This window comes from Besnoitia besnoiti, chromosome V (assembly GCF_002563875.1).
Source record: "Besnoitia besnoiti strain Bb-Ger1 chromosome V, whole genome shotgun sequence".
NCBI lineage: Eukaryota > Apicomplexa > Conoidasida > Eucoccidiorida > Sarcocystidae > Besnoitia > Besnoitia besnoiti.
The window spans coordinates 883,484-908,849 of NC_042360.1; the positions used below are offsets into that span (position 1 = coordinate 883,484).

The 25,366-nt window shown below is 57.3% G+C and overlaps 4 protein-coding genes across 4 annotated transcripts; 2 read left to right on the plus strand and 2 right to left on the minus strand.

The window, feature by feature from the left end:
• Window positions 1-1,475: 1,475 nt before the first annotated feature.
• BESB_059470 (uncharacterized protein) lies at window positions 1,476-6,669 on the minus strand (the record flags this gene model as incomplete). Its single annotated transcript, XM_029364361.1, has 7 exons — window positions 1,476-1,536; window positions 2,082-2,363; window positions 2,860-3,250; window positions 3,409-3,529; window positions 3,919-4,059; window positions 4,457-5,094; window positions 5,439-6,669. 7 exons carry the CDS (start codon window positions 6,667-6,669, stop codon window positions 1,476-1,478), a joined length of 2,865 nt encoding a protein of 954 aa, XP_029219069.1.
• Window positions 6,670-8,260: 1,591 nt separating this feature from the next.
• Window positions 8,261-12,517, plus strand: BESB_059480 (uncharacterized protein; the record flags this gene model as incomplete). Its single annotated transcript, XM_029364362.1, has 5 exons — window positions 8,261-10,261; window positions 10,805-10,849; window positions 11,268-11,393; window positions 11,994-12,023; window positions 12,395-12,517. The coding sequence occupies 5 exons, from the start codon at window positions 8,261-8,263 to the stop codon at window positions 12,515-12,517; spliced, it is 2,325 nt and encodes a 774-aa protein (XP_029219070.1).
• Window positions 12,518-14,072: 1,555 nt separating this feature from the next.
• Window positions 14,073-15,128, plus strand: BESB_059490 (uncharacterized protein; the record flags this gene model as incomplete). The annotated part of the gene is made up of 4 exons (XM_029364363.1): window positions 14,073-14,161; window positions 14,281-14,341; window positions 14,540-14,659; window positions 15,057-15,128. 4 exons carry the CDS (start codon window positions 14,073-14,075, stop codon window positions 15,126-15,128), a joined length of 342 nt encoding a protein of 113 aa, XP_029219071.1.
• Window positions 15,129-17,095: 1,967 nt separating this feature from the next.
• Window positions 17,096-22,126, minus strand: BESB_059500 (aspartokinase; the record flags this gene model as incomplete). Its single annotated transcript, XM_029364364.1, has 9 exons — window positions 17,096-17,244; window positions 17,699-17,786; window positions 17,893-18,006; window positions 18,589-18,779; window positions 19,215-19,328; window positions 19,902-20,087; window positions 20,475-20,660; window positions 21,099-21,285; window positions 21,926-22,126. 9 exons carry the CDS (start codon window positions 22,124-22,126, stop codon window positions 17,096-17,098), a joined length of 1,416 nt encoding a protein of 471 aa, XP_029219072.1.
• Between the last annotated feature and the right edge of the window lie 3,240 nt (window positions 22,127-25,366).

Below are 25,366 nucleotides of genomic sequence, written 5' to 3' on the forward strand. Positions count from 1 at the left end.
CCCCCCCCCTCTGGCTACCTCTGTCTCTCTTCTTGGGTCTGTTGGGAGCCGTGTGTCTAACGTTCGCGTGTTCTTTCGCCGGGGGACAGCAGCGCAGTTTCCGGTGGCGTTTTGTGATTTCCGGCCTTCCTCACGCCTCGAGCAGAGGAGTTGCGGCGCGCACCCGCCGTCGCCCCGCAAGACGATAGTCGACGTACGTAGTGAACCCTCTATATGCCTCCCCAGCCCACTCTTCCTAGAGCAGAGCAGAACGAACTCAGAGGTCACGGCGGCAGCTTCAGCGGAAAGAAAAGCCTCTTGCACTCGGGCGCCGCAGGCGCATCATTGACGCGGGGGCGGCCTTCATCCTATATCGACAAAGTGACATAGACGGGCACGTCCGAGGACTTCACTAAAGTGCACCAGTCTGTCTAGGGAGCACGCGCCACAAACTGCGTCGAACGTAACATTGGTTGCACCACCGCCATCCGAGCAGACATTCGGATGTTAGCACGAAATGCACTACAGTTCCGAATCACTCTTAAGGTGGAAGGTGGTTACTGTGTGAGCCGAGCCGTGTATGCTGCGGTACTGGAGTTGTCCAGGTTCCGCATGTGCCACTGTCCCTTTGCTTCTTCAGGATGATGTATTTACTGTTGCATCCTGTGCTTGCTAACGCCCATCACGCGAACAAAAGTCCTCTCGCGCCTTCGGTGACGTGAACCGTCCAATGGAATCCGCAAAGACCGAAGCTCTCACGGCCAGGGCGTATACGAGCCAGCCAACAACAGTTTATATAAGTTTGAGAATCCTATTTTAGTAAGTGTAACAGGGAGTTTAGCTTCAGTGCGTTCCAGGCTCCGAGCTCTGCGTAGGTACAGACTTCCATTACCGCTTCGCAGCACGTATTCAGCTGCGGCCCTTGCTTTCTGAAGCGCTGTGTTTTGTGTACCCGACACCTGCTGACCCTCCAAGGTAGAGTCCAGGCACTCTGCTGAACGCGGAAAGAGTCGAAGGGTTCGGTGCAGTGTCCTTGGTTAACTGACGAAGGAGTTTGCCGGCGAATCTCAGAACTGCAGTGCGTGGTCACTAGCTCAACAGTGTATTCATACTGCATCGTGAATGTTCGCGCTGCCTACACCGGCTGAAAACGGATGTTAGGTCCCACTTCATTGAAGATGCCTCAGTCAAGTGCATATGGTGCTTGCGATACAACTTGGTGCATTGACTTTGCTGCATCCCAAGAGACAAGTCGATAACAGTCTCGGATACATTCGACGCTATCCCGAAAGCCAGCAAAGGCGACCAACACGCCAGAGATGTTTTTTCACCTGATGTCGCGATCTGTCTCTTTACCGGCGCCGCTACGAGAAATAGGGTAGCTGCATTGTCGGTGTCGGCCTACGCCCGTGGCGCAAGCCCCAGAACTCAACGGCTACGAAATACCCGCACCTTTCATTTCTTCACAGGAAGCCACCCTTGCGAGACGTCTTCGTTCACTGAAGACGCACGCAGTAGACATGCTCGTACCATAAGTCGTTGTGACTCACGAGGAAGCTGCACACGCAGAGACACACAGTGCAACACGCCATACGATGTTACGAGCTCAGTGTAACCTTCTACGAGCAAGTATTCAGCGGAGCCGACCTAGGAAAACGTGAATGTGACACTTCGTCGTGAAGGCGCGCACTCGACTCCGAGTGGTGCGTATCTATCCGGCTCTCCGTCATACGCTGACTTCTTGTCGGCTCTCTGCTGTTGTCCGCGCACTGTACTTAGCGCCCACCGCCACACACATACTCGTCTCATGCCTGCGGATCTCTCAACGTTTCCACACGCACGTGTTTTACGTGCAACCTTCAGTCCAGCGTAACCGCGCTCCGCAGGAGCTATCCGCATCTGCCTCAGGCCCGCTGCTGTTGCTGCGAACGGAGAGCATTCTTGTTACGTAGCTCTCTGTCCTCAACCCCAGCTCGTCGTGCAACGCATACGCATGCAATAGGCAAGGCGTCGCACTGTACCGACTGTTCCCTAACCCTGCAGCCCTTCCTTCCCCTGCTGCGTGCTCGCCCCCATATGGATCCTACTTCCCTGGAGCTTACCGCTGGTCACTATTCGAGCCCCAGGTGCCCAAGAGCACAGCCTTCTTTCCGGTTGCCTGGACAGCTGCGCGGAGCAAGTCGAAGCCGACGTCGCGGCTCTCCTCTTTCGGCAGCAGCAGCGAGTAGACGAGAACGCCACCCGGGTGCAGAAGATCTAGACTCGTGCTAAGCGACCGCGATACGCCGCGAAACGAGGGCCGATAGCCTGCACCGAACTGACCGTGGCGCTGCGACGGGCGGAACTTGATCGCCGGAGGGAAGTGAAGATACGCCAAGTGGAATCTGCGTGGGGAGCGACAGAGTGCAACGAGCACTGATGGCCCCCCGAAACCCTAAACCATTTCGAAGAGCGTGAGCAGCGGGCAACACCCCCGACCGCTTGCCGGACGAAAGGTAGCTGGCCACGTCACAGTGGAAAAGCCTCAAAGATACACATGCGAGTACGTGGTGCGACCATATGCATATATATACTTATATATACATATATATGTGCATACATACGGTCAGGCGTAGACACAGATTCATTCTGACGAAGGAACAGGAGCTGCATACCCTGAAGAGGCGGAACGGGACCCTCGCACTCGTCTGCAGCGGTGGACAACGACCTCTGCGGCGAAAATCATACCCCTTGCATGCAGTCACACACTCGCCAGGTAGCGGGAGCCTCACGCCAGCTGTCGACGAGCCGACCTCGCGCTCTCAGCTTCCCCCATCCGCGCAGCACTCCTCCACTGCACACCTAGCCCTTCCAGCGGGCCTTCGATATTGGCTGCCTTACTTGAGATGACTCCGCGTCATTTTTTCGAGCTCGACATCGACGTCGACACGAGTGAAGATGGTGGTTTTCTCTGCGAGTCCGTTTCGTCTAGCCATTTGACTGGCGAGGTCTGCGAGCGCTTCGGCTTCCTCGACCAATACAACGTTCTCAACCTTTGCGCTCCACTCTGGAGCTCCCGCAAGCGCCGCGCCCAGCCTTCCTCTGGCCTCCGGCGCGCGATCGGCGGCGGTCTGAGTCGCCTCGGCCTCCGCGGAGAGCGCGGAAATGACTCCGATCGCGCGCGCGCCGGCGCGGACTGTCAGGAGACTCAGGCGAGCTCCAAACTGCGCGCGCAGACTCTCGGTCAAGTGGAAGCACGTGCGCTGGAGATGCTGGCACGACGGCGAATAGGCTGCACATGGGAGAAACGAAAGGCGAAAAACACAAAAAAATACGGTAAATGCAGCCGACGCAGCGGCGCGAGCTGCAGCGAACTAGCAGCCAGAGACAGCAGACAAGATGCAGCCCCTTTGCACTGCATTGCAGCGCCCCTCCAGCCACGAGACTCACCGGCGAACGGCGGCAGTAGGAGATGCGTGACCAGCTCCGCGCGCACGGGAAGGCTACGCGTCTCAAACCAGACGCAGGGGTCTTCGCCGTGGACCAACTCCGTGACGAATTCGGCGCCTTCCTGAGAAAAAGAGAGTCGGTCGACCGGCAGACACCAAGGGCGCAATACCACAACCGGTGCTCGAACGCATGCAGTGAACGGCAGAGGGGCAGACGCTCCTCGCACGAGGCGCGTCGAGGCACGCTGGATAGCTCAACGCGCCTACCGAACATATCGGGCCTCGATTCTGGCCATGCCGTCGGCAGTGCTGCCTCCTGTATGCGGCGCGACTATCAGATCGCCCAATGCGAATCCGCGGCCTCGAAGTAAAGATGTATCCCAGAGCGAATCAGTCTCTGTGCGGAGGCGAGGCACCCTGTAAACGAAGCGCACGCGAGTCTCGCACCTACGGCTGCTTTCAAATTTACAGAGGCGCCGCATCGAACCCTAAATCCTAAACCCGCACGTACCTGTGCGAGCTTCTCCTTATTCGACTGGATACTCTGCACTGCGATGCATGTCGCCGGTGGGAGCTCCTTCGAGCAAATGTCAACGACGAGAGGCAGCAGCGGCCTCGCCGACACTGAGTTGAGTCGCACGACTTGCACGGTCTGAACGCGCCGCGACAGCAACACAGGGAGGGGGGCGAAGGGGATCCGCGCGTCTTTCATTCTGCGCCGCGCAACACATCCTGCACGCTCTCGCTCCCACAAACGGTTCGCAGCCACAACCGTAATTCGCGACTTGTCTGCCGCCGCTTGCAGCACTCCAGCCGCGTCCCTGCGCCTCCTTTCCCCCCCGATCTCGGTCCGCGCTCCTCTCGCTCGAGCATTTGTGTCTCTGGAGTTGAGTAATGCAGTACTGAATCGCGGCTCATTTGTACAGCGACAGAAGCTACTTGAAATGCGAAGCGCGAGACGGCCCATGACACCCTGTCGTGGAGTCCGCGCCTCGCTTCGGAGCCTCTCCTGCACGTGAGCTCTCTCAGCGCGGTCGGGGCTCGCTCACCTGAGCTCGCGCGGACTCGCGTCCGACACAGGACTCGAAGACGTCGATTTCGAGGCCGGGAAGGCCGTCAGCCTCGCCAGCGACGGCGCGGTAGAAAACTGTCTCTCGCAGGCACGAGCCGCCCGGTGCGTCCGCTCCCGCGCCTTGGTCTCGCGCCGAGAAGCGCGCGCGCCCCGAGGCCTTCAGTGCGCGAAGTGCGGAGGGCGAAAACCGGTCTTTGGGCGCCGCACTGCCTCCCGGGACAGGAAGCGAGGACGGCGCGGCGGAGGGAGCGGCCGCAGAGGACGTGACCAGCGGGTCGCTGAGTGCGAGCGCCCTTTGGCGCTGGAGACTGGCGCGGAGGCGAGCGGAGAGCTCCTCCACCGGCGCGGGCAGGAGGTCAGTTGGGCGCAGACGTGCGCGTAGCTGCTTCGCAGGCGGCGGCGACGATGGCGGCTCAGAAGCGAGAGGAGTGGCAGGCGGAGAATGAAACGATGCAGAGGGGGTTGCTTCAGACGGGTCACACGAGGAGGCGTCTGGCACGGCCGACTTAATCATCCCGCCTCCACCGCCTTGCTTCTGGTAAATCAACGCATGCCGCAGGAACCTGACAGGCACCGACGAACAGCGGTTGAGGAGCCCAACTCCAACGAGCGAGCCTGCGCCACACACCGCGACAGAGAAAACGGAAACGAAACCGTGGCACGCGCGCCGCAGCAGCCTGGGGCAACCCCAGCCCCGAACAGCCTTTGACGGGCTACGAACTACCTGAATGCGTATCAAGCAGGTGCAGCTCAAGCGACTGCCAGGCACAGAACTCGGTATTCTAGTCTGATTCCCCGCGGCCAACACAGACAATGCATGGCGAGAGGAGCTTGCTCACAATTTGTGCGTGACAAAGTGCAGCTCAGCGTCTGAATTTAAGCGTGGGGTTGCGATGCAGGCCCCGCCTGCATCACTTTACTCGCTGCCACGTAAAATTCCATTCGATGCATGCCCTCACCGTCCTCCTCAATCACTTCGACTAGCGTGCCGGCTGGGACGCCTCGCAGCTCTTCGAGGTTCGCGACTTCGTGCTCGTAGACCCAGGGGTGACCGTGACAAAGCCTCTCGCGCCGTTTTACTCCTCCCTGGCAGGCGGTCGCCGAATGAAGCCGCAGCTGCGGCACTGCCCCGGTCATCAAGGATTCGGCTTTCTCTTCGCCGCCAGTCTCTGTCTCGCTGTGTGCATGTCGCTCGCCTTGCTTGGCGACAGATAGCACCGCCGCCTCCTCCCCCCGTCCTGCCTCCAGCGCAGCCCTAGCGTTCCATTTGAAGCGGAAGGCGGGAGCAGCGGAAGTCTCCTTCTCTCGCGGTTTCTGCTTTTTGCTGACTTTCTCAGGCTTCCCTCGTGCGCGCTTCGGCTGCGGCGACAAGAATGAAAAAGGTGAGGCAGAAACAGCGGCGACCGTCGCGTCTTCTTTCCCGACATCCGCATCCCTACGGATGTAGCCCGTTCCTGTAACGCGCCCGTCGCCTTCCTCGTCCTCCTTTGTCCAGTGTGACCCTCTCCCCTGACTGTGCTCTTCGCTGCACTGCGACTTTGGATCGTCTTTACGGCCTTCGTTGTGCCTTCTGGGTGCTCGCCGAGGAGCTCCGGTAGGCGCGTCGTCGTGTCCTTCTTTCTCTTCGCCGGGATCTTCTGCAGAGACGTCTTCTCTGTCGCTGTGCTGCGCATCTTCATTGCCGCGACCAAGCTCGCCTTTCAGCGCTGCAGGCCCTGGCGAACGAGACGCCGAAAGCTGGCGCGAGGCAGCACGCGCGAAGGCGCGCACGAAGGAAAGAGACGGCACGGGGGAGGGAAACGCGCGTGAGGAACGCGACACGGCAAAGGAGCCAAGCGAAGACCGAGGCAAGAGAGCAGTAGAAGAAAGTGAAGAGAGACGACAGGAGAAGAGTCGCGGAGGGACGGCAGCAGACGGCGGAGTCCAAGAGGCAGACGTGGAGCAAAGATGCGGCGACACCGACAAAACAGGAAAGCTCAGAGAGGCGTGCTGGAGCCCTGCACCGCTGCAAGCACTCTTGAGGGTCGAAGACGAGGGAACCACGACGGGAAAGGCAAGCGAACGCGGCGAGGCTGCGTTGAAGGCGGGCGCTGGAGCATGAGCCGCAGGGGGACGCCGAAGGTCGGCTCGCCGCAGCCTAGGCCACAGCGCGCCTCGAGCCCCCGACTGAGAGAGGGGCGAAGACGCCATGAGAGAAGAGAAGAGGAAGCCCGGAGAAAAAGGTGTCGGTGGCGTCAAGAAAAAGCTGAAGCGCTTGGAGACACTAGGGCAGAGCGAGATCTGTACGGCAGAGATATCTTCTGCGGCCGGGGGAGGACGCGAAGGGCGGGTAGGACGACAGTCTACCCCGACGGAGACACAGAACAAAGGAGAACGTAAAGCCTCTTCGCGACCTACACCAGCCACCCGAGTCAGCAATCCTAGGGCTTTTATGTAAAAGGGAGACCCAAATCCTTGCACATGCATGTAGATGTGGCGTTCGTCCGCCTATGCTGAAAGGCAAGACGCAAATCTGAGGTCGTAGCTGAACACATCTGCATAAGCGCGACAGTGTAGGTTGCGGTTCGCGCGCGCGCGTCGTGTGCTGGTAGAGGAGGAAGGACGGCAAGAAAGGAAGCGCACCGAGGCACAGCGAGGCAATGCGCGACAGCAAGAGAGCGCCTCGCTCAACAGAAGCAGGCAACGGATACCGTAAAGGAGAGGACGAGAGGCAGAACGGACCTCGCAACGGTGTTTGGAGGCCTCATGGAGATCCTCGATTCCTTCGGCGCGCTGTAAGGGCTTTCGAGACTTGCACGATTGGCACCAAGGGAGCAACATGAGCTTGGTCAGGTTATTCGCTGGCTCAGCGTAAAACAACCTGGAAAAATGAAGAAAAGGGAAGACTGAGCGGCTTTGTCGATAACTGAGAAGTCAGAAACGGTACGATGGCGCCGGAAAAAGATCTCGATTGCCCTGCGCCTTCTTTTCGCGAACCGGAGTGTGCGGGCTGCATGCTCTCTGGCACTGCATGCGGTCCTAGTCAGACATGGAAGCCGAGACGTGAAATCTCGTCCTCACGGAACGCAAGAGTTACAAAAGAAGCACAAACCTCTTTCCTTGTGCTCGTGATGCAAACGTGACGATATTATGCCCCTTTTAATACGTGTAGCTCCTTCCTTGCTCCACGAAACGAAGTCGATACACGTGCGACCCGCGGTGTCTTGACCCCGCGGCTGTCTCCGGGTGCCTCCTTGGCACCGGACAACTGGGTGGGTTTTCCTCATACTCCGGGGTTTGCTCAACGAAAACAACCGTTCTTCCTAGAAGTTCTGCAGGCCGTTCTTTGGAGACGAAGGACGCGTTGTGTGTGCCACGTCTCACACTCCGCAATCCTTCGCATGGCGCGCGAAAGTCGCATAGCGGCTGGGGCGCTGGGTCGTGTGGTTAAGCCCGCCTTGTTTCGAAGCGGTCCCCTATCTCATCAAAGTCGACCGGCGGAGCGCTGTCGAGACAAACTTCTTCCCATCTAACACCGGCACACGCACAAGTCATGCAGAGCGCCGCCGACCGCGGCCCCGCGAAAGCCCGATTGTCTTCCGTCACACATCCGGCTCTGGGAGTCTTGTGCCTCTAAAAAGCAGGATTCTGGAACGTTTGTCACCCTCTTATCGTCCCGGTAGCTTTGCTGGGCTGTCCGATTCTGGCGAGCGCGCCTCCTCTACGACGGCCTTCGAGGTGGCTGAGTGGCTGCGTGAGTCTCCCTTTCGTTCATTTTCTGTGCAAGACTGACCTTGGCCAAATGACCTTGCAGCAGTTCCGGCCTCCCCCCTTCTCTACCTCCTCTTCTTTTTTTTCCTGTACTCCTGTCTCGGCTTCCTCGAGTTTTGCTGCACGCGCCTCCTCCACCCCCCCAGGCTCTGCTGGCTCTTCGTCTGCGGAGTTTTCCTCGTCGAAGCCTCGCGGCGCGGCGCCTCGCGCTTCCGTGTTCCCGCCGTCTCTCACGCGTACACACTGGGAGTTTGATTTCTCTTCTGCACCAACCTTGGACTGTTGTGTGGCACCTGCTCCCTCGCCGGCTGCGACTCGCTCTCTCCCCCTATACGAATTTGCCTCGTTTCGCCTCAGCCATGCCTCCGCCCCACAGAGCAGGTGGTCCGGTGCACATACGCCGACTGACTTTGTGATCGGACTCCAGCCCCCGCGGAGAGTTCCTCGGGCGTCGATTCCCTTCGCGTCCTGCGCGGCGGCTCGTTCGTCTTCGTGCCTCCTGCTGCTCCTCTCGCTCTTTGGTTTCTTCCTTTCGCCGCTGAGTAGTTTTAGCCTTGCGTCGTGGTCGCTCTCTCCTCGTTCCCCACGAGCGCGGTCGCCTCTTTCTGCCACGTTCCCGTCTTCTCTGCGTGCGTTCTCCTGGGATCTCACGTTGTCGAACTGGGCGCGGCCGAGCGCGGGGGACGACGGCAGCGATTCCTCTTGGGCGTGGGCGCGGCCTTCTTCAAAGGCGCATCAAACCGAAAGCTCCCTGCGCTCGTTCGCCTCCTGCAGACAGGCCACGTCGCGCGTGCAGGTTGCCCTGCGCTGCGAGGCAAACCAGAATGGCGTTGATTCGCGTGGTTCAGCGAGACGGGATGCGGAGGCCGGAAGCGAAGACAGTGGTGAGGATCTTCGGCGAGCCTCACAGCTGAGCGTGCATCGCCCTGCCTCCGCTTCGCCCTTGTTCATTTCTTCGGTCTTCTTTCTTCCTCTCCCCAGCCACCTTCCTGAAGCGAAAACCGCCGACGCTCAGTCTCTCCGTGCGGTTGCCGCTTCCACCTTTTCCTCTCTCCAGTTCGCCGCTCCGCAGTCGGGGCTGCCGCGGTCTTCCGCGGGCCTCCTGTCGTCTCTCGCCTTCTCGCCGCTGCCTCAGTCTTCGTCTCCTTTGCCTTCTGCATCTTCTCCGCCTTCGGCATCTTCTCTGTTTGCGTATGGCGCCAAGTACCCGTACGCCACGCAGTCGAACCGGATCAACAAGAAGGCTCCGTGTGTCTTGTCTTCTCCCTCCGCGTTCCCCGCGCTGCTTTTGGCGCTGCCTCCGCTGAACATCACGGCGGTGAATCCTGCCTACGTGGGGCAGCACGTGCGGCTGCCAGTGCTGCCCTCTGCGGACTTTTTCTCGCTCCTCACGGCGCCGCGCCTCGCCTCGTTCTTCCCGCCCAGCACGCGCATCAGGCAGTTCCTCCGCGGCCAAGGCGGCATCGAGATATCTGACGAGAGCCAGCCCTACTTTCCTCTCCTTCGCGACCTCGCTGCGAAAAAGCGTGAGGCCGCGCCGCGCGAAGAGGAAACCCCTTGGGAGACGGGCCGCGCGACTGCGGCGGCGCCTGGCGCAGGCGGCGGTCCACCGGATCGCCGCGTGCAGAGCGAATACGCCGAGCTGCTCGACTTCCTCCGGAGGCGCGAAGGAGGTGCCGCCGAGGCTGGAGGGCGTAAGGCGAAGAAGGAGCCAGACGTGGGCGGCCAAGCTGCGTGTCGAGCCGATTCGCCGCCGTGCGAGGGAGTGGTGGCAGTCGGCGAGGTCGAGGGCGCCGCGAAAGTTCTCTCACAGTCCCGCGTGCTGTTCGAAGAGATCGCCAAGGTATCTGAGACCAAGAAACAAATGTACAAAGGCAAAAAGGTCTGGCGGGAAGACCTGCATCCCACGAAAAGCATCTTCGATCAACCCGGATTCCCCGGCGACGCGCTACCCTTCATTCGCCAGCACAACGCCGACATGCTGGAGCAGGGCAAGCTCGACCAAGTGATCAACGAAGATGAACTGAGATGCGTATGAGAACTGAACGCCGGGCGCACAGAGGAGGGGTGGGGAGCAGGGGGGGCAGTCGGGAAGCCGCCGCGCGCTTGACCGTTTGGTCGTGCCTGTTGCGCTGTTTTGAGACGTTTCTGTCGTGCGCTGAGGGCGACAGGGCGTCGTTGATTCCTCTCTCTGCGCTGCTGCCTTATTCTGATCTCGCCTGTAACAGTCAACTTCTGTATAACAAATAGGAGTTTGCTACTTCGTGGCGGGAGAGGCTAAGCGGCCTGCGGCGAAGGAACAAAGCGGGGGCCGTCTTGGCACTCGGCTCTTTGTGCTTCTGGCTGAAACTCTAAACGGGAGTCTGCGCACACACGCATACACACACAGGGCCGCTTGTTCTCTCGTCTGTATCTAGATCTGCATGCGGCCGGCGGCTCCTGAACTGCCCCGCGATGCCTCGAGATCGCCTTGCGCTCTCTCTGCTAGGCAGGTCTTGTCGTGGACAAAACTCACCGTGCGTGTGTGTCGTTTTTTCTGTTTGTGGGGCTTGCGCGTTTTCGCTCTGCTCTCCAGGATGCGCTATGGGTTGATGATGAAGGCCGAATCGTCAAGTTGAAGGTGCGCAGCCTGCCAGCGTCTTCGCGAGTTGAGTTTCGTTAGGAAAATCGCAGCGTTGCCTCGTCTCTCCAGGGTTTCCATCGTCGTGCAGCTGCTGCGCGACAACTCTCTTGGTTTCTCTGGTGTCGCGTTCTCTCTCTAGCTTCCACGCAGCTTGTCCCACGATAGAGATGAGTCTCCGAAAAGGCACCTTATGTAAACTCTGGAATGGCATTTCTATTGGCAAGAATGCGTGCGTCCGCTGTATGTGCAGACACGCTTATAGAGGGAAACTAAGAGAGTGCGACTCGTATACACGCTTCGGAAGGGCTCATTATCCGTATATGTATATGTATACATTTATATGTACATATTGCTGGAAACCAGCTCGGCGTTTGCAGGTATTCTTTTGTTGCGAGGCGTTCCTTCCTCTGTTCAGGCAAATGTCCACATCGGCGAAATCCGACGGGGGCCGAACCCGGCGCCTGTAACGCGCGAGCGCCAAGCCCTGCTCGCGAAGCTTCTTAGTGCGGAACCCGCGTGGCGATTTGTGGTCACTACTCACGTGAGTTGTTCACCGAAATTGACAAAACCGAGAAAAGCGGCAGTCACAAAGCAAGCGGGCAGGAGTACCTGCGAGAAGTCTGCTACGGGCAAGGGTTTCTGAACCTTCCGAGGCAGTCAGGGAGCGGGCGGTTGTGTGAGACGCAAAGAAACGAGATGTTTGGGTTCAGGCACAACCAAGCAAGAAGAGAATCTGTCTTCCCTCGCATGGCGGAAGACGCATCAGCCGCCATTGAAGCGGTAGGGGCGTTGAGAGCGAAACGGACGCTTGACGCATTGGTCACAACTGCAGAAAATGAGGTCTAGGCCGGAGCTGAGGCCTCTCAGCTCTCCGGGGTGGTCGCCGGATGCGTCGCGGGTCAGGGCACGACGCAGGGTGGCGTGCGGCAGGCAAGAAGAGTCCCGCGGACTCTTGGTGTTTCCGCAGGAGTCGAGTGCAGACGCTCATTAGCGAACTCGAGTCGGGGTACATCTGAGAAGCCAGCCGAAGCGGCGGTATTGATGCAGGCGGTTCTGGCTGTCTCTGCGCGTTGTTGGACTGTGTTTTGGGAGACTCCCTCAGTCGCTGTGATTGCCATGTTTTTCAACGTGGTGCGTGCAGCTCGGGTACATCGAGGAGAGGAATCTGAAGGTGAGGCATAGGGAGCAAGCGTGTGAAGGCTGCGGCCCGTTGGTACATCCCGAAAGGCAGAGTTTTACAGTTGCACGGCGAGGCTTTCCGTCGGCTGTGACTGTGTTCTCTCACTCAGTCTTGGTCTCCGCCTTGTTTCCCATCTTCGCGTGTGTGGCTGCTGTGGCGGTGTGCTCCATGAAGGGCAACGCGAGAGTCTTCTGTCTCTTGGAGCTGAGCTGTGCCTTCGCTGCGCCGCCTCTGTGTTTCGCGACTGTGCCGGCTCGGTGGATGGCTGCCTTTCGCCGTAGGCTTCGACGCCCATCGTGTGACGCTGGTCGCATACGAAGCTTCTTGCGACAGGAGGATGTGATGTGTTGTTCTCTATGCAGGTCGGAGACGTCCCGGAGATGTTTGCAGCCAAGTACATGCGCGAAATTTGGAATAATCACTTTGCGCTTCCGAAGCGAGGCCGACAGCCTCTCGTCCTCGATGATGGAACTATTGTGCCGTAGCATCGCGACACGAAACGGTGCGTGTCGGCTGCCCGGTTGCTAATGTCATGCGTATTTTTCCCGTTTACAGTCATACATCGCGGCGCTTATCGTGATCGTATTCACGTCTGCTAGTCTATACCCGACCACCTGAAAGTCTTCCGCTCTCTGCGTTCTGAGGTCGTTTTTCTCGTTTCCAGCACCTGCGCTTTCTTCTGCCGCTTGCTTGCTCATGTCCTACGCTTTCGCTTGCTGACAACCGCTACGCATGCATCTGCCCTAACTGCCCCGTTTCGTTTCTGTGGTTCATCGGTTCTGCCCTGTCGTCTCCGCTTCGTGTCACAGCGGTCAACATACGGAGGGTGCACAAGCACTCTGTTGCTCATTTGTGACAGGCGCTCTGGTCGTTTCCTTGGGGGGCTGTGTTTAACTCCACGGCAAGAACCGCGTGTCCACTACGATAACCCACCAATAAGCACGCCTGGTAGCCCTGCTAAGAAAAGCACACGTCTTGCTGTACTTACTACTGCTTCCAGCAAATCACTCACCACAGAAACACGGCCGGCAATTTGCCGTACCATTAACGTAGTAAGATGTCGCTGATAGTGACCACGAGAGCGAGCTTAAACCGTCGATACGTGATACAGTCGCACACCATGGAAACGGAAATCACGAGGGAAGACGGTGGATCTTCGGTGCGGCCATGGTGGTTCCTACCGAAGCCCTTCGGTGGTGCTGCAGACCACGAATAAGGACACGAGTTGCTGTTACACTGGGGGGATGGCTCCGGCGCCCTAGAAGGGAAACATCATCATCACTGGCGTTCTCCTTTGCGTTGAACGTAAGAAGGGAGAGCCTGTCTGTCACTGGGATTGCTAGAATTCCACCGTGAACGGTTGGCCATCCAGGCACGCTCTGAGGCGACCGTGAATCCATGGCGTAGCACCGCGTAACACCGTCCTCTATTTGGGATATGCTGCGTTGACGCTGGCTCGATGCATCTACGGTGCCCGGCCAGGGCAATACGTTCGCTTTATGTTTCCAGTCAGGCAATGGTAAAGACGAAGCGAAATGCCGGTTCCCGTGCCTTCCTGCGCGGGCAATATCTGCCCTTCCACGTACTTATTTATGTACGCGAGCCTACCGCCTCTCGCGACGCAACATATCAGAAGAAACGGCAGAGGAGACGAAGTGGCGAAACACCTTGCAAGCCTCGACGCAGACCCTTTTGGCAGTGTGCATTTCGTTATCAAGTGTAATGCCAGGCGTCGCAGCATGGCGGGAAGCACGAACCGCCCGCGTAGCCGGCTAGCTCACGGGCAACCGTTCATCAGCAGACAGCGGTTCACTTTGAAGAAGGTCACAAGCGCAAGCGTGTATGGCGGTCGGAAGCCCGGAGCCAGAAAAGCGGATTGATGCCGCGCGGTGTGCACCTTCCACCTCGACTCACCACATTCGACCAGCAACCCGCCAGTTTGTAATTCTCTTCTTTTGCTCTTCTTTTTTCTAGCTGAACTTTTTAGCCTACGCCAGATTCACGTGCTCCCGTGCCCCCTCCCATTTTGACTCTTTCAAGATGTCGTGCGGAGTGAAATGTGATAAGGAAGTGGGCGAGCACCTCTGTTCGCTCGTCAAAGGCCACAAAGTTGTGGTGTTCACCAAAGAGTGAGTTTTCACTTTTCCTTCATTCCCGTAGAGCCGTTAAGGACTATGGCTGCGTTTGCAAGAGGTTTTGTATTCGAGTTTCTGACATTGCAAGACGAGTTTGTGTGTTTTTGATGCAGGCATGATCCCTTGAGTTTCGAGGTGGTTGAGACGCTCAAGCAGATCAATCCAAAAGATCTCGTAAGTCCTGTCCTTGTGAACACGAGGTCTGAGGGCGACGCTTTATGCGGCTATCAGTTCCCATCAGGGTCCTATACCAGTGGATATTCCCTGCCAGGTATACGAGCTGCTCACAAATTGACACAACTCCCATGTGATTACTTGCTCCGCATGTTAGTTTATATGGCCTGAAACCGGTATATCTGCGCTACTCGGCAGAAAATCGTCGACCTTGATAAATGTGAACGCAAAGAAGAGGCTCTGGACCTCCTCGAGAAGAAAACGGGCGCCCGCCCGGGACCCCGGGTCTTCATCGACGGCAAATTTGTTGACGACCTGGTAAGTGCACGGGAGACGGTTGACGAAGGATGCCCTGGCTTTCGCTGAACGTGAGCAACCGGGCGTTACGATGTACTCTATTGCTGCTTTCAGCCAGCGCACAAAAACCAGGGAATGGAGGGAGCCCACTATTTGCAAGCGAAACTGGATGGAATACGCAGCGGCAGCACGCAGCACGTAGTAGTTTTGGCAGCTGCCTTGCACGCCGCCTTGGCTATCTTGAAGGTCGCTCCTGCTTCACGACTGAACTGATATCCTGACCTAGGACGTCTCGGATGAACCTTGGCCGCTTCGTATATTGAGTGGCAGATGGGGTATCGGGATGAGTGAACATGTGTGAACAGGACAGGCAGGGCTTGTTCCGTGTGAATGCTTGTGGCTGTCACGTGATTCACAGGAGACGTCCCTGAAAGACACGGATCTACGAGAGGTTCTCGAGAAGAAATGCAAGGACGCAGGAGCGCTGTAGGCAGCTCGATGACGCTTAGGATCGACTCTCTGTGTAGTGTGCCCTCGTGTTGCATGCATATGCTACTTGGTAACTGTGAGCCTGGTTTTTTTTTGTCGTGCAGCAGATGAAAGTAGCGGGCCACGTGGTTTCTTACGCGTTGTAGCGTTATTGAAGCCAAATCATGTTCGTGGGACGCGTTGTGTGTGTGCAGCGCGTGAATGATGCTCGGCTCCGGCCGCGCTCGACGCCCTTACTTGAGGAGACATCCTTTGAGGGTCTTACGATGTGTCGCCTTCCGTAGAGCTTTGAGATAATCTCTTATGCATACAATCATGAAATAGCGCTGCACAAATGGGATTTGAGAGCCCACCAGGAAGCTTGTCCTCCCAGCCACCGGTGACTATTCTTCCGCTGTCTGGTCAAACAAGGGCAAACACTCTGTTGTTGCTAGTCGCCAACACACACGCTCCCTCAGAACAACTTTGTACCCATCACAGAGTCGCTTGCTGTACTAGCAGTGGTACTTGAGCCAGAACACCTAATGCCTTAGGCATTTGTGGGTCACGATTGTTACAAAATTACGTTGTGACACAAAGCTACACAGAGCCCCGGGAATCGCAAGCTTCTGTATAGCTTGGTTCAGCTTCCGAAAAGACCACTAAACAGGAGGGTATTAGATTTCCCCGCACTAACAAATAAGAGAGCGAACGTTATTTCTTCCTCTCCCTGCCATCGCATCTCATGAACTGAAGCCGATTGCGCACGAAATGCACATTGCTTGCGCCACGTCAGACGAGCGCTTCTACATGGAGTCGAGTGTATTCGCGTCTTGCCCCGTGTAGTAAGCTTCGTTTTTACATGACTGAAAGAATATTAATACGAGCGACAGCATCGTCCCGCGCGACGGGGGTTCCGGTGTGATGGCCGCGTCTGTATGAATACACGCTGTCCCGATCTGTGCAGCGGAACTTCTGCATCCATGTTTACACAATTTGTGCGAGGTGGTGCATTCCATCCTTGACCATCAACACGCTGTAGGTGTTACCCCTGAGAAATCGTGTGCGTGCGCGCTCGTCAGTCTCCCTCTTGACCTGGCCGCGCGAAAGTTGCCGCGGTAGTCTCTCGGGTTTCGCAGCGTCATGTCTGCGGGGTGGCTCTGCGCGGAGTTTCATCGTATACACCCGACGACCAGTGTAGCAGTCAGCCGTTGTTTGAAAGTGGATAAGGTAGCAACGCGCAAATTTTGGAAAAAACAATATCACCGCCAGTTTGTACGCTGTACGACCAGTCAGAAAGACTGGGCGGCTTGCGCGAATTCGTCTGCCGCGCGCATGCACTGACGCATCGGGAAGTTCGCAAAACGACATACTCTCTCATTGGCTTTCTCAGTTCCACACACGTCAAATCGGTGCGGCAACACTGCGCTTAGAGAGCACGCACTGGGCTCATCGCGACAGCCCACTCCGTCCGAAAAAAAACCAGAGTGATGAACACGCCCGAGAAACACGCATTCGAGTGAGCCGGAGAGAATACTACTCTTTTGTGTGTATGCGTACAACTCTGTATACGTAGCTAACGTGTGCACTAACTCTCCCTTCTCTCGTGCATCTCAAGGCTGCAACGCGACTTGATAAGTGTGTCTTCGTAGCAGACATTAGATGTGCATAGACACGACGGACCCCGAGCTGTGCCGATGAGCCATTCTATCGGACCGTGTACATTTACCAACATGCCTGGTCTGCTTCCCACCCCCACCCCCTCTCGATCCCTGGCGCGCGGCATTGCGGGCAGTTCAGCTTCGAACCTGGGAAGACAAACACTATTGATACACACGCGTCTACGCGCGCAAACCACGAATGGGAATTGCTTTCGATTGATACAAAGCGCTTTCTGCGCGTTTATCCGTACTCCGGCGGCACCGCGTGCGTGCCCCGAACTCGCTGCTTCGGTTCTTCGCTCGCCGGGGTGTGTCACCGCGAGGAAGTCTAGGCGGAAGGCGTGGTGCATGTCGTTGAGTCAAGGTCAAAAAGCGCGTCGTGCACAGCCTGCACAACTCTGCACACGTCCGCGTCGTCGACGCAGAAGGTGAAGTTCACTTTCGATGTGCCGCATGAGATCAGCTGCATCGTCACGCCTGGAACAGACACAAACACATCCCCACACACTCCGTTCCACACCGCCACACAACGTGTGAGTGACACACTCAGACCGTCCTTCGGATGTCGATTCGTGTCAACGTCGACAGCCAGTGAGCAAAGCATCCGAATTCAGACCCGAGGGGTGTCCATCCCTTCACGAGAATCGCATGTGCACTCAGCTTCTACGCGAGGAAGGAACTGGGCATGCTCTCACTTCTCTCGATTCAGACCATGCACGACCCGCGAGCGAAGTTTCCTTCTTCATTCACTCGCGCACATGCAGCTCGGTGTGCCTGGACGCGAGATTTTTAATAACCACACGGGCTTTGCACCACACCCGTGCCGCGTGCTGCTCCAGCCTGCGCTTCGCCGGCACAGAGCGGAAAAGTCAGCGACGACGCAAGCAGAGATGCGTAAGGGCACTTATGTACAGAGAGCCGCATCGCTCACCGATTTCTGTTAGGGCGTTACAGGTGCGAGCAACAATCTCGTTGCATCTGGCCAGGTTTCCCACAATGCTCACGAGAGCCTTGCCTCTCTGCAGACAGAGACATGCACAAGATAATGCCCGTATTGAAGGCTGTGCACAGGCACGTCGCTCGGACAGCGCCGGCGCTTTCTGCTGCTTGCAGCAAGAAACTCACTCGAACAGATGTCGTTGAGAAAGAGGAGAGGCTCTCCTGAAGTTTCTCGATCTTGTCTTCAGACGTGTCTTTCTCCAACGAGAGGGAAACGGAGACCTCGGATGTCGCGACGACCTAAACAGAAGCAGACACAAGCCACGGCGGACACGCGCTGCAACTCCATTTCGTGGGTCGTCGCCCTCCCAACAGGGGTCTATAAAACAAACTCCTGCGAGACCTACGACACGGCAGATACGCCGCCGCGCTCCAGCATCGCGTACCCACAACTCACGAGGGCCTGGCAATGAGAAGTGCACGTATACACGCAGAACGTTCGTGCGCTGAGGAGCGTTCACTCCCACAGGGAAGTATACTCGCCTCAACGAGAGAGTATATAGCTGTAGACCTCACTTTATTTATTTTAGTTACAACATGCACCGTGAGGATACGCTGCAGAGAATTCTGCGAATCTGTAGCTTGAAGCACTGCACCCCCGGTTCCACTCAAGGTTCATATCTGCCTGCTGCGTCGGTCGGTCTGCATGTAGCCTCGAGAGCCACAGCCTTTCTCGAGAAGCAGACGACGAGCGCTTGTCGCTCCATGACGCTGTGACATGCCGCCGAGGCTCTGTCTCGCGTATGCGGTGGAGACCGCCTCAGCAGAGGCAGCGAAACCGCGGGGTGTTCGCCCGCCTGCTATGTGCCGTTAATTCCTCACGTCAATGGAGATGTCGAGCTGGTCGCAGATGGTGAAGAGACGAGCGAGAAAACCGTGCGCTCCCAGCATGCGCGTGGAATTCACCTCAACTACGGTGATGTCGCGCTGATACGTGACGACTGTGACGGCATTCGAGATCGGCGACCCAGGGGATGACTCCCCGCTCGAGGGCAACCGCACAACCAGGGTGCCTGGCGACAAACGCGAAGAGTGGGAAGAGGTAAGAGAAGAGAAGGATGAACAGGCGCTCAGAGTAGAACAAGGACAGAAACCACGCAAGGCGACGAAAAGAGGAAGTAGAAGGCAGGCAGATGCAGGCCACCACAGGGAGAGGAAACAGAAAGAGACGGATACGGAAAAACTGGGGACGGAAAAAATGAGGAGAAGCGACGACAGAGAAGGCAAACGACGTAAGCAGAGAAACAGGGAGGCGGCGGTCAGACGAGGAGGGCCAGAAGAGGGCAAAGAGTGGGTAAATGCCATTTGGCTCGGAGAGTGCCCGCGGCGACGGTGGCGCATACGACACACCGATGTCTTCACCACTGCAAGGCTGGTGGCAATTCCACGTGTATATACTCGAGAGAGCACAACTGCCATAGTGGTTTTGATTTGTGTTGGCAACGTACCGGGGTGCGCCGGGTTGTAGGAATTTTTCACTCGGACGGGGATATCGTGCTTCATGGCTGGCAACATCGTCTTCGGGTGGATCACTTTGGCCCCGAAGTAGGCAAGCTCAGACGCTGAACACGTCAAAATACATACACAAACACAACGTGAACGTACACCACACATCTACACAAGCCTCACACATAAACATATACATACAAATATATATATATATATATATATATAGTGGAATTACCTACGCGTGCAACGAGGCGCGCCTCGTCATTTATCAATCCAAATCCCGTTTATAGCTCCTGCTCTGCACCGCCGGAGTCACGGTCTCAATCCGAAAGTGGATGCGTGTGCGTCTCCGGGTGCTCAAGCTGTTTCCTCACCGCCCCTGCTTATCTCTCGCGAATTGCGTGGGAACCAAACCGGCTTCGGACAAGCCGTCCATGGCGTCGTCGGGACTGGAGCTTCCTGCGTTGTCCTATCGCCCCGTCCTCCCCAATCTCGCTGCGGATTTTTTCCCCGCGCTGTCTCCTGCGCAGCCGCCACCCGCGAGCTTTTGCAACCGGCGCACGCGCCGCGAGACGCTCTCTTCTATTAGCTCCTCGTCGGCCGGCGCCCAGAAGCCGAGTTCCTCGCATGCCTTGCGACGGCCGCCGCGCGCCGCGCCCGGTTCCCTCTATTCCGCAGCATCTCACCCTGGTCAAAGCTGATCTTTTGCACGCTGCGCGCGCCTTTGACGACGCGCGGGTCCGCGGTCAGCACGCCGTCGACGTCCGTCCAAATCTGAACTTCGGAGGCGCGCACGCCGGCCCCAACGATCGCCGCGGTGAAGTCGCTCCCGCTGCGTCCGAGAGTCGTGACGTTTCCGTGCTTGTCCTTGGCTGGTCACAGACGAGAAACCCGGAAAGGCTTCACGGTGAGTGAAGACAAAGGGCGGAGCCGCAGCAGAGGGAGCAAGCGAGCAGACGGGGAAGAGGGGGAAAAGGAGGCAGCGACCACAGCACAGGACACTGGGAGCGAGGGGAAAAACACTCAGGAGGACGCCGGGGAATCGGGGGTCGACCGGAAGCGAAGGGATGGGAAGAAACGAGACGACGCCTGCCGAGATGGTCCGCGCCGCCGCCGACGGCGAGCAGAGAACCTCTCAAAGCAGAAGAGCCGAAACCGCGCCTGGCGAGGAGACACCCGCAGTCTGAGGGTCGAGCGAGAGGCAGGGAGTAACGCGAGAGCGAGAGAGCGCGCCCTCTGCTGCGCTTCCTGCAGCTTACCAATGAACCCTGTAACGACAGGGACGTAGGTGTATGCGCTCTTGAGCGACTCGAAGAAGGCGCCGATCTCGTCAAAGGCAGACGGGAGGATTTCTACCTGCACCTTAAGAGCTTGGCTGCTGCCCGACCCCGTTGACGTTCGCAAGCCCACCTCCCAGGCGTCCAACGGCTTCGCCGGGAGCCCGCCTGAAAGACAAACGACGCATGCAGCAGAGAGGGACGCTCAGCGCAGCGACGCCCGGCGGAAAGGCATCGCCACGCAAAGATCACGCCGTCCACACCATCCAGTCCATGCGGGGAAGACCGTTCTCTCCGGAGTGCAAACTTCTCGTCAGCCCGTTTGAAATGGTGATTTATATCGGCATTGGGTGGCGGCTTCTGTGAGGGGATGGGCTTGGGAACGCTCAGCATTCCGTCTCCCATGTGTGTCGATGTACATACATATATATCTATATCTATTTATACAAAGAGACATATATATTTTTTATAGATACATACATGCATAGATACATACATAGTCTTGCTTCACCTGCGCTAATGGAATCTGTTGACCTTCAGGGCGCGACCCCAGGGAGCATCAAAGCTCTGCGCCTGCGTGCGTCTCGCTTTCGTTTCTTTGCTTACGAATTTTGCTCATGTAAGCTGCGACTATGCGGATGGAAAGGCGCTCGCCATAGCTCATGAGGAGGTCTTCGGTGCGAGGAGAGAGTTCGCGAATGAGCGAAATGCCTGTGAGGAGGCGGTCAATTTCTTCCTCAATCGTCCACACCTCGGGCACATCGGCCTCGCACAAGCCCAGGCCCTCGATAAGCTGACAGCGAGAGCACACAGGCACAATTTCTTTCAAGTCACTTAGCAGGCTCTATGCAGGCGGTACACGCCACACATCCGTGGGAACCGCCCGGCTTGTCCCGCGGCCTTGGGACGAAGGCGACGAAAAGCCTGCGCTCACACGCTCGCCCTGCACGGATATCTTTCACCGGATTCTCTCAAGAGAATTTCTGGGCGCTCAGACCCCAACACTACAGTCACACTCACGACTCGGAGAGGCGACGGAGAGAGTTCCAGACGACGATCCGCCTCTCCGCCGAGGCAGGCTTTTTGAGGCAGGAATACGCTATATAGCCAGAAGTCTCAACATAGGGGCACACGTGGACATAATTAGTCCTTGTATCGTTTGCACTGACACAACAGCAACGGCGGAGGTGACCGACACTGCGGCCAGCAGGCAGAGCCCGCGACAGGAGATCCCTGAAGCTAAAAAGGGTGGAAACAGCCATCCTCCCTGCGGACTGGAGCACGCCAGGAGAGCAGACAGGGGAGCACTCTGCGAGGCTGGAGGGCACGAAGGACGACCGCGGCTGCAGCACGGATGCCGCGCTCCCCCACCGCGAACGGCCTGAGGGGGAGGGGTTGAAGAGAGGGGGGGGGGGGGGGAAAAGACGTGTTACCTTCAGGTGGAAGCCGTGCAGTTCGGAGGTTTTGACACGCTTTTCCTTCAGAGCGATGCGCCCCAACTCGACAAGGTGGTCTGTGGTCTTGCCGATCGCGGAGAGGACGACGACGGGGCGGGACGGGAGCTCTCGCTCGATGATGTCTACTACGCGGCGGATGTTGTCAGGCGCTGCCAGGCTGCTGCCCCCGAATTTCATCACCTGAAAAAAGGGCAACCCGGAAAGAACAATAAAAGGAAAGGGGGCCGGTTGCCGGGGGGAGTCACACACGCAGATTCACGGACGCGCCGGGAGAGAAGGCGACGCGAATACAGAGCACAGAACCTTCTCGAAACTGGGAGCAGCCATCCGGCGCCATGCGTCCCCTCCATGGAAAACCTCAATGAGACAACGTAGACGTTTTGCTTCCACGCAGGCATGGACAGAAAAACGCACGACGGCGGAAGGAGGGCGCTCGCGTAGAGATAGCAGGCACGGATACAAGGCATCTGAGTGAGAGGGTGGCGCTGGAACCAGGCCTCCGCGTAAACGAGACCCAGGGGGGGAAGAGAAAGGAAGCAAAGGCAAGTGAAGACCAATCGCAATACATACAGTGACCGGGGCAGTATGCGGAGCAGAGGAGAAAAAAAGCCGACTACAGCAAACTAGGGAGAGATTCAGAGGCAAGCAAAACACGCAGACGGCGGTCAGTCCAGCCAGGGACGCGCGACAGTTCCGGGTGTCCAGGGAAGGGACGCAGAATTGAAGGACAGCGTGAGCCGCAGTATGAAGGCCAACTCACCACGAGGGGGCCCTGCGACTTAACCTGCGATAACGGTGAAGGCCCTGAAGGACACATATCCAAAGCAGGCCAGTTTCAGGTTCGTGTCGTTCCTCAAGCAGGATGAGCAGAGAAGCCAACAGCACAGAGAAGATCGGCTCACCGCTGTCGAGCCGAGGAGAGGTCATTCAGGTGGTCGTGCAGTCGGGCGAAAGAAACGCGTGAACCCCCACAATAATTTTCACAGACTACAGCCTACACCGACAGATGCAAAGCGGCTGCGTCGGTAAGACGCAACCCTGCCGTGTATATGCCCTACGCAAAGATGCACTGCACCTGTCCCTATATATATATATATATATATATATATATATATATATATATATTTGCGTTGAATGCATATACATATATATCCAGGGGCAGATGGAGGGTACTTTTTTGTAGGGCGTATATACGGTGCGGTTCCATTTCACCGTCACCTCCTCCGGCACGGTACGTGCAGGGAGTATATTTCACATGCAACCGGAGGTCTCTGCGTAAAGAAGTTCACTCGCACATCGCTGAGGCCGCTGTTCGAAGGAACTGGCCAGGACTGCGACACTACATTTGAGCGCGAGAGTCCCCAAGGATTCGTTTGACTGAGACCTGACGCCGCGGTGTTGGACGCGACTTGAAGCCGGACGGGCTTGCTGAACGTGAGCGACACGGCCAGAACTGAGATGTACCTCCGTTCAGCTGCGCCGACACAGCCGCGCCCGCCTCGGGCGGAATTTGTGCTTTTCCGACATCCATCGCGTTGGGCTAGTGGCTTGGTTCTGCACAGAAAATGGAGCCACTTCGTTTACGGGGGTGGACTCCGATTTGAACTGCCGCGCACGGCCCGGTTGAGGGCAAATTCGAGACGGCGATTCTTTTCAGTTGCACCCGTAGCGTGCGCGAAAGGCGGATATCCCCATCTATTCAAGTGTACAGGAAAAGCGCGAATTCGCATTCGAGACTGCGCCTGTGCTCGCGTTCTGAGATAAAAACCTCCTGCACTGCCGTGGATGTAGGAAGGCGAACACCGCTCGCTGCCTCACGACCGCCACGGATAGAGAACCCCAAGGAAGGAAAAGCGGTCTCTGTACGGTCTGCATGGGACGAGAGAGCCTCTTACAAAGAAAAGTTTCAATTTATATCCCAGGTGCCTATTAATGGGCTGTTCGGGCTTTAGGGCTAGCGAGGAGACCGGGAAACCGTATCAGAGCTCGGGAACGCGGAGCTTGACGAAAAGAGAGACACTCTAGTCTCTAGGAAAACACACACGTCTCTCAAGCACGCGCACCCTCGAGAAAAGCGCACACTCGGATCTTTTGTATAACACTCAAATACCAGGGGGTACAAAATGCAATGCTTGTGCCAGATAGAGAGTGGTGCCAGGAAGCATAGACGGCGATGGAGGCCTTCTTCCCCTCCCCCTCCCCCCCGACACGCCGTGCGCGAATCGCTCCAGAAGCCAGGCGTGACAGCGCTGACGTATATGCTTCAGTTACCAGGAAACGGTGGCTTAGGCGAGCAGGTCCGGGGTTTGTTGAAAAACTTGCGGAACCGTGCATACGAAGCCGCTGTCAGGAAGTCGCAAATGCCTTGCGGAAGAGTTCTTTCTGTATACGCAGCACCGGCCTCAAAACCTACGACAGCGGCCACAGGGACAAATTACAGGCGACAGGAGTATGTGAGAACGGTGAGCCTGTTCTCAGTGAAATGGACGCAGGAAAATTCACCGGCGCAAACGGCTCGCGTCTGGCCCCCTATCGAAAAGAGAGCCCCCCAGCAGGCCAGTTCGCGGCGCTGGATGGTGTCTCCGGGGGACGACGGGCGGCCGTCGCACGGTCGAAGAGGCACTCAAAGTGCAGAAACAGCCTTTCAAAGGCACGGGGCTGGCGTTTGCGAGTGGCGCCTACCAAAGTCGCGGAGACATGGGAGTTTTGAGGTGCCTACAGTGTTGGTAACATCGAAAGGTTGGCCTTTATGCGTCCCTCCTCACGTCCCGACGTACACGCGCAATCGCTCGCAGTGTGAACTGGCGAGACACACGAACCCGAACCCTCGGGGGTCTTCACGAGGAGACAGCTTGTAGTCTTCCCACAATCCGTCGAAGGCATGCTCCACATAGGCGTTTCTAAAGGTTTTAGTGAGGAGATAGAAGGTCCCAGACTCTTATTTTGGAAAAAAGCGCATTGCTCACGGTGCGATTCGAAGGCGCAGGGCACAGTGTCGGCCGATTGAGAACCTCGTAGAATAGCTAGCTGCTGGACGATCGCTCGAGTTTAGGCCGTCGGTGCAATTGGGAGGTTACCGCCTCAGCTCAACGATCAAAGATATGGCCATGCGGTTTCATCAACACTATAGGCGATGGTTGAGGATATCTCCGAGTGCAGAGTCAATCGAGCCGCGATCCAACGCGCCCTGCGCCTCAGAGAATCTGGAATACATGGTAGGGTGAGGTTCACCCCAGAAATGCTGCCGTCAGAGCAAGACTGTATATTTGCTATCACGGGTCTCCATATCAACTGTCAAGTGTGTGCTATATCGACAGCGAAGGACAACACTGGATGTAGCATACCGGTGTGAGCAGCAGTTTTGTGTGCGTACAAATCGATTTTTTCCCGCCTCTGAAATTCCGTTCTCACTTGCAA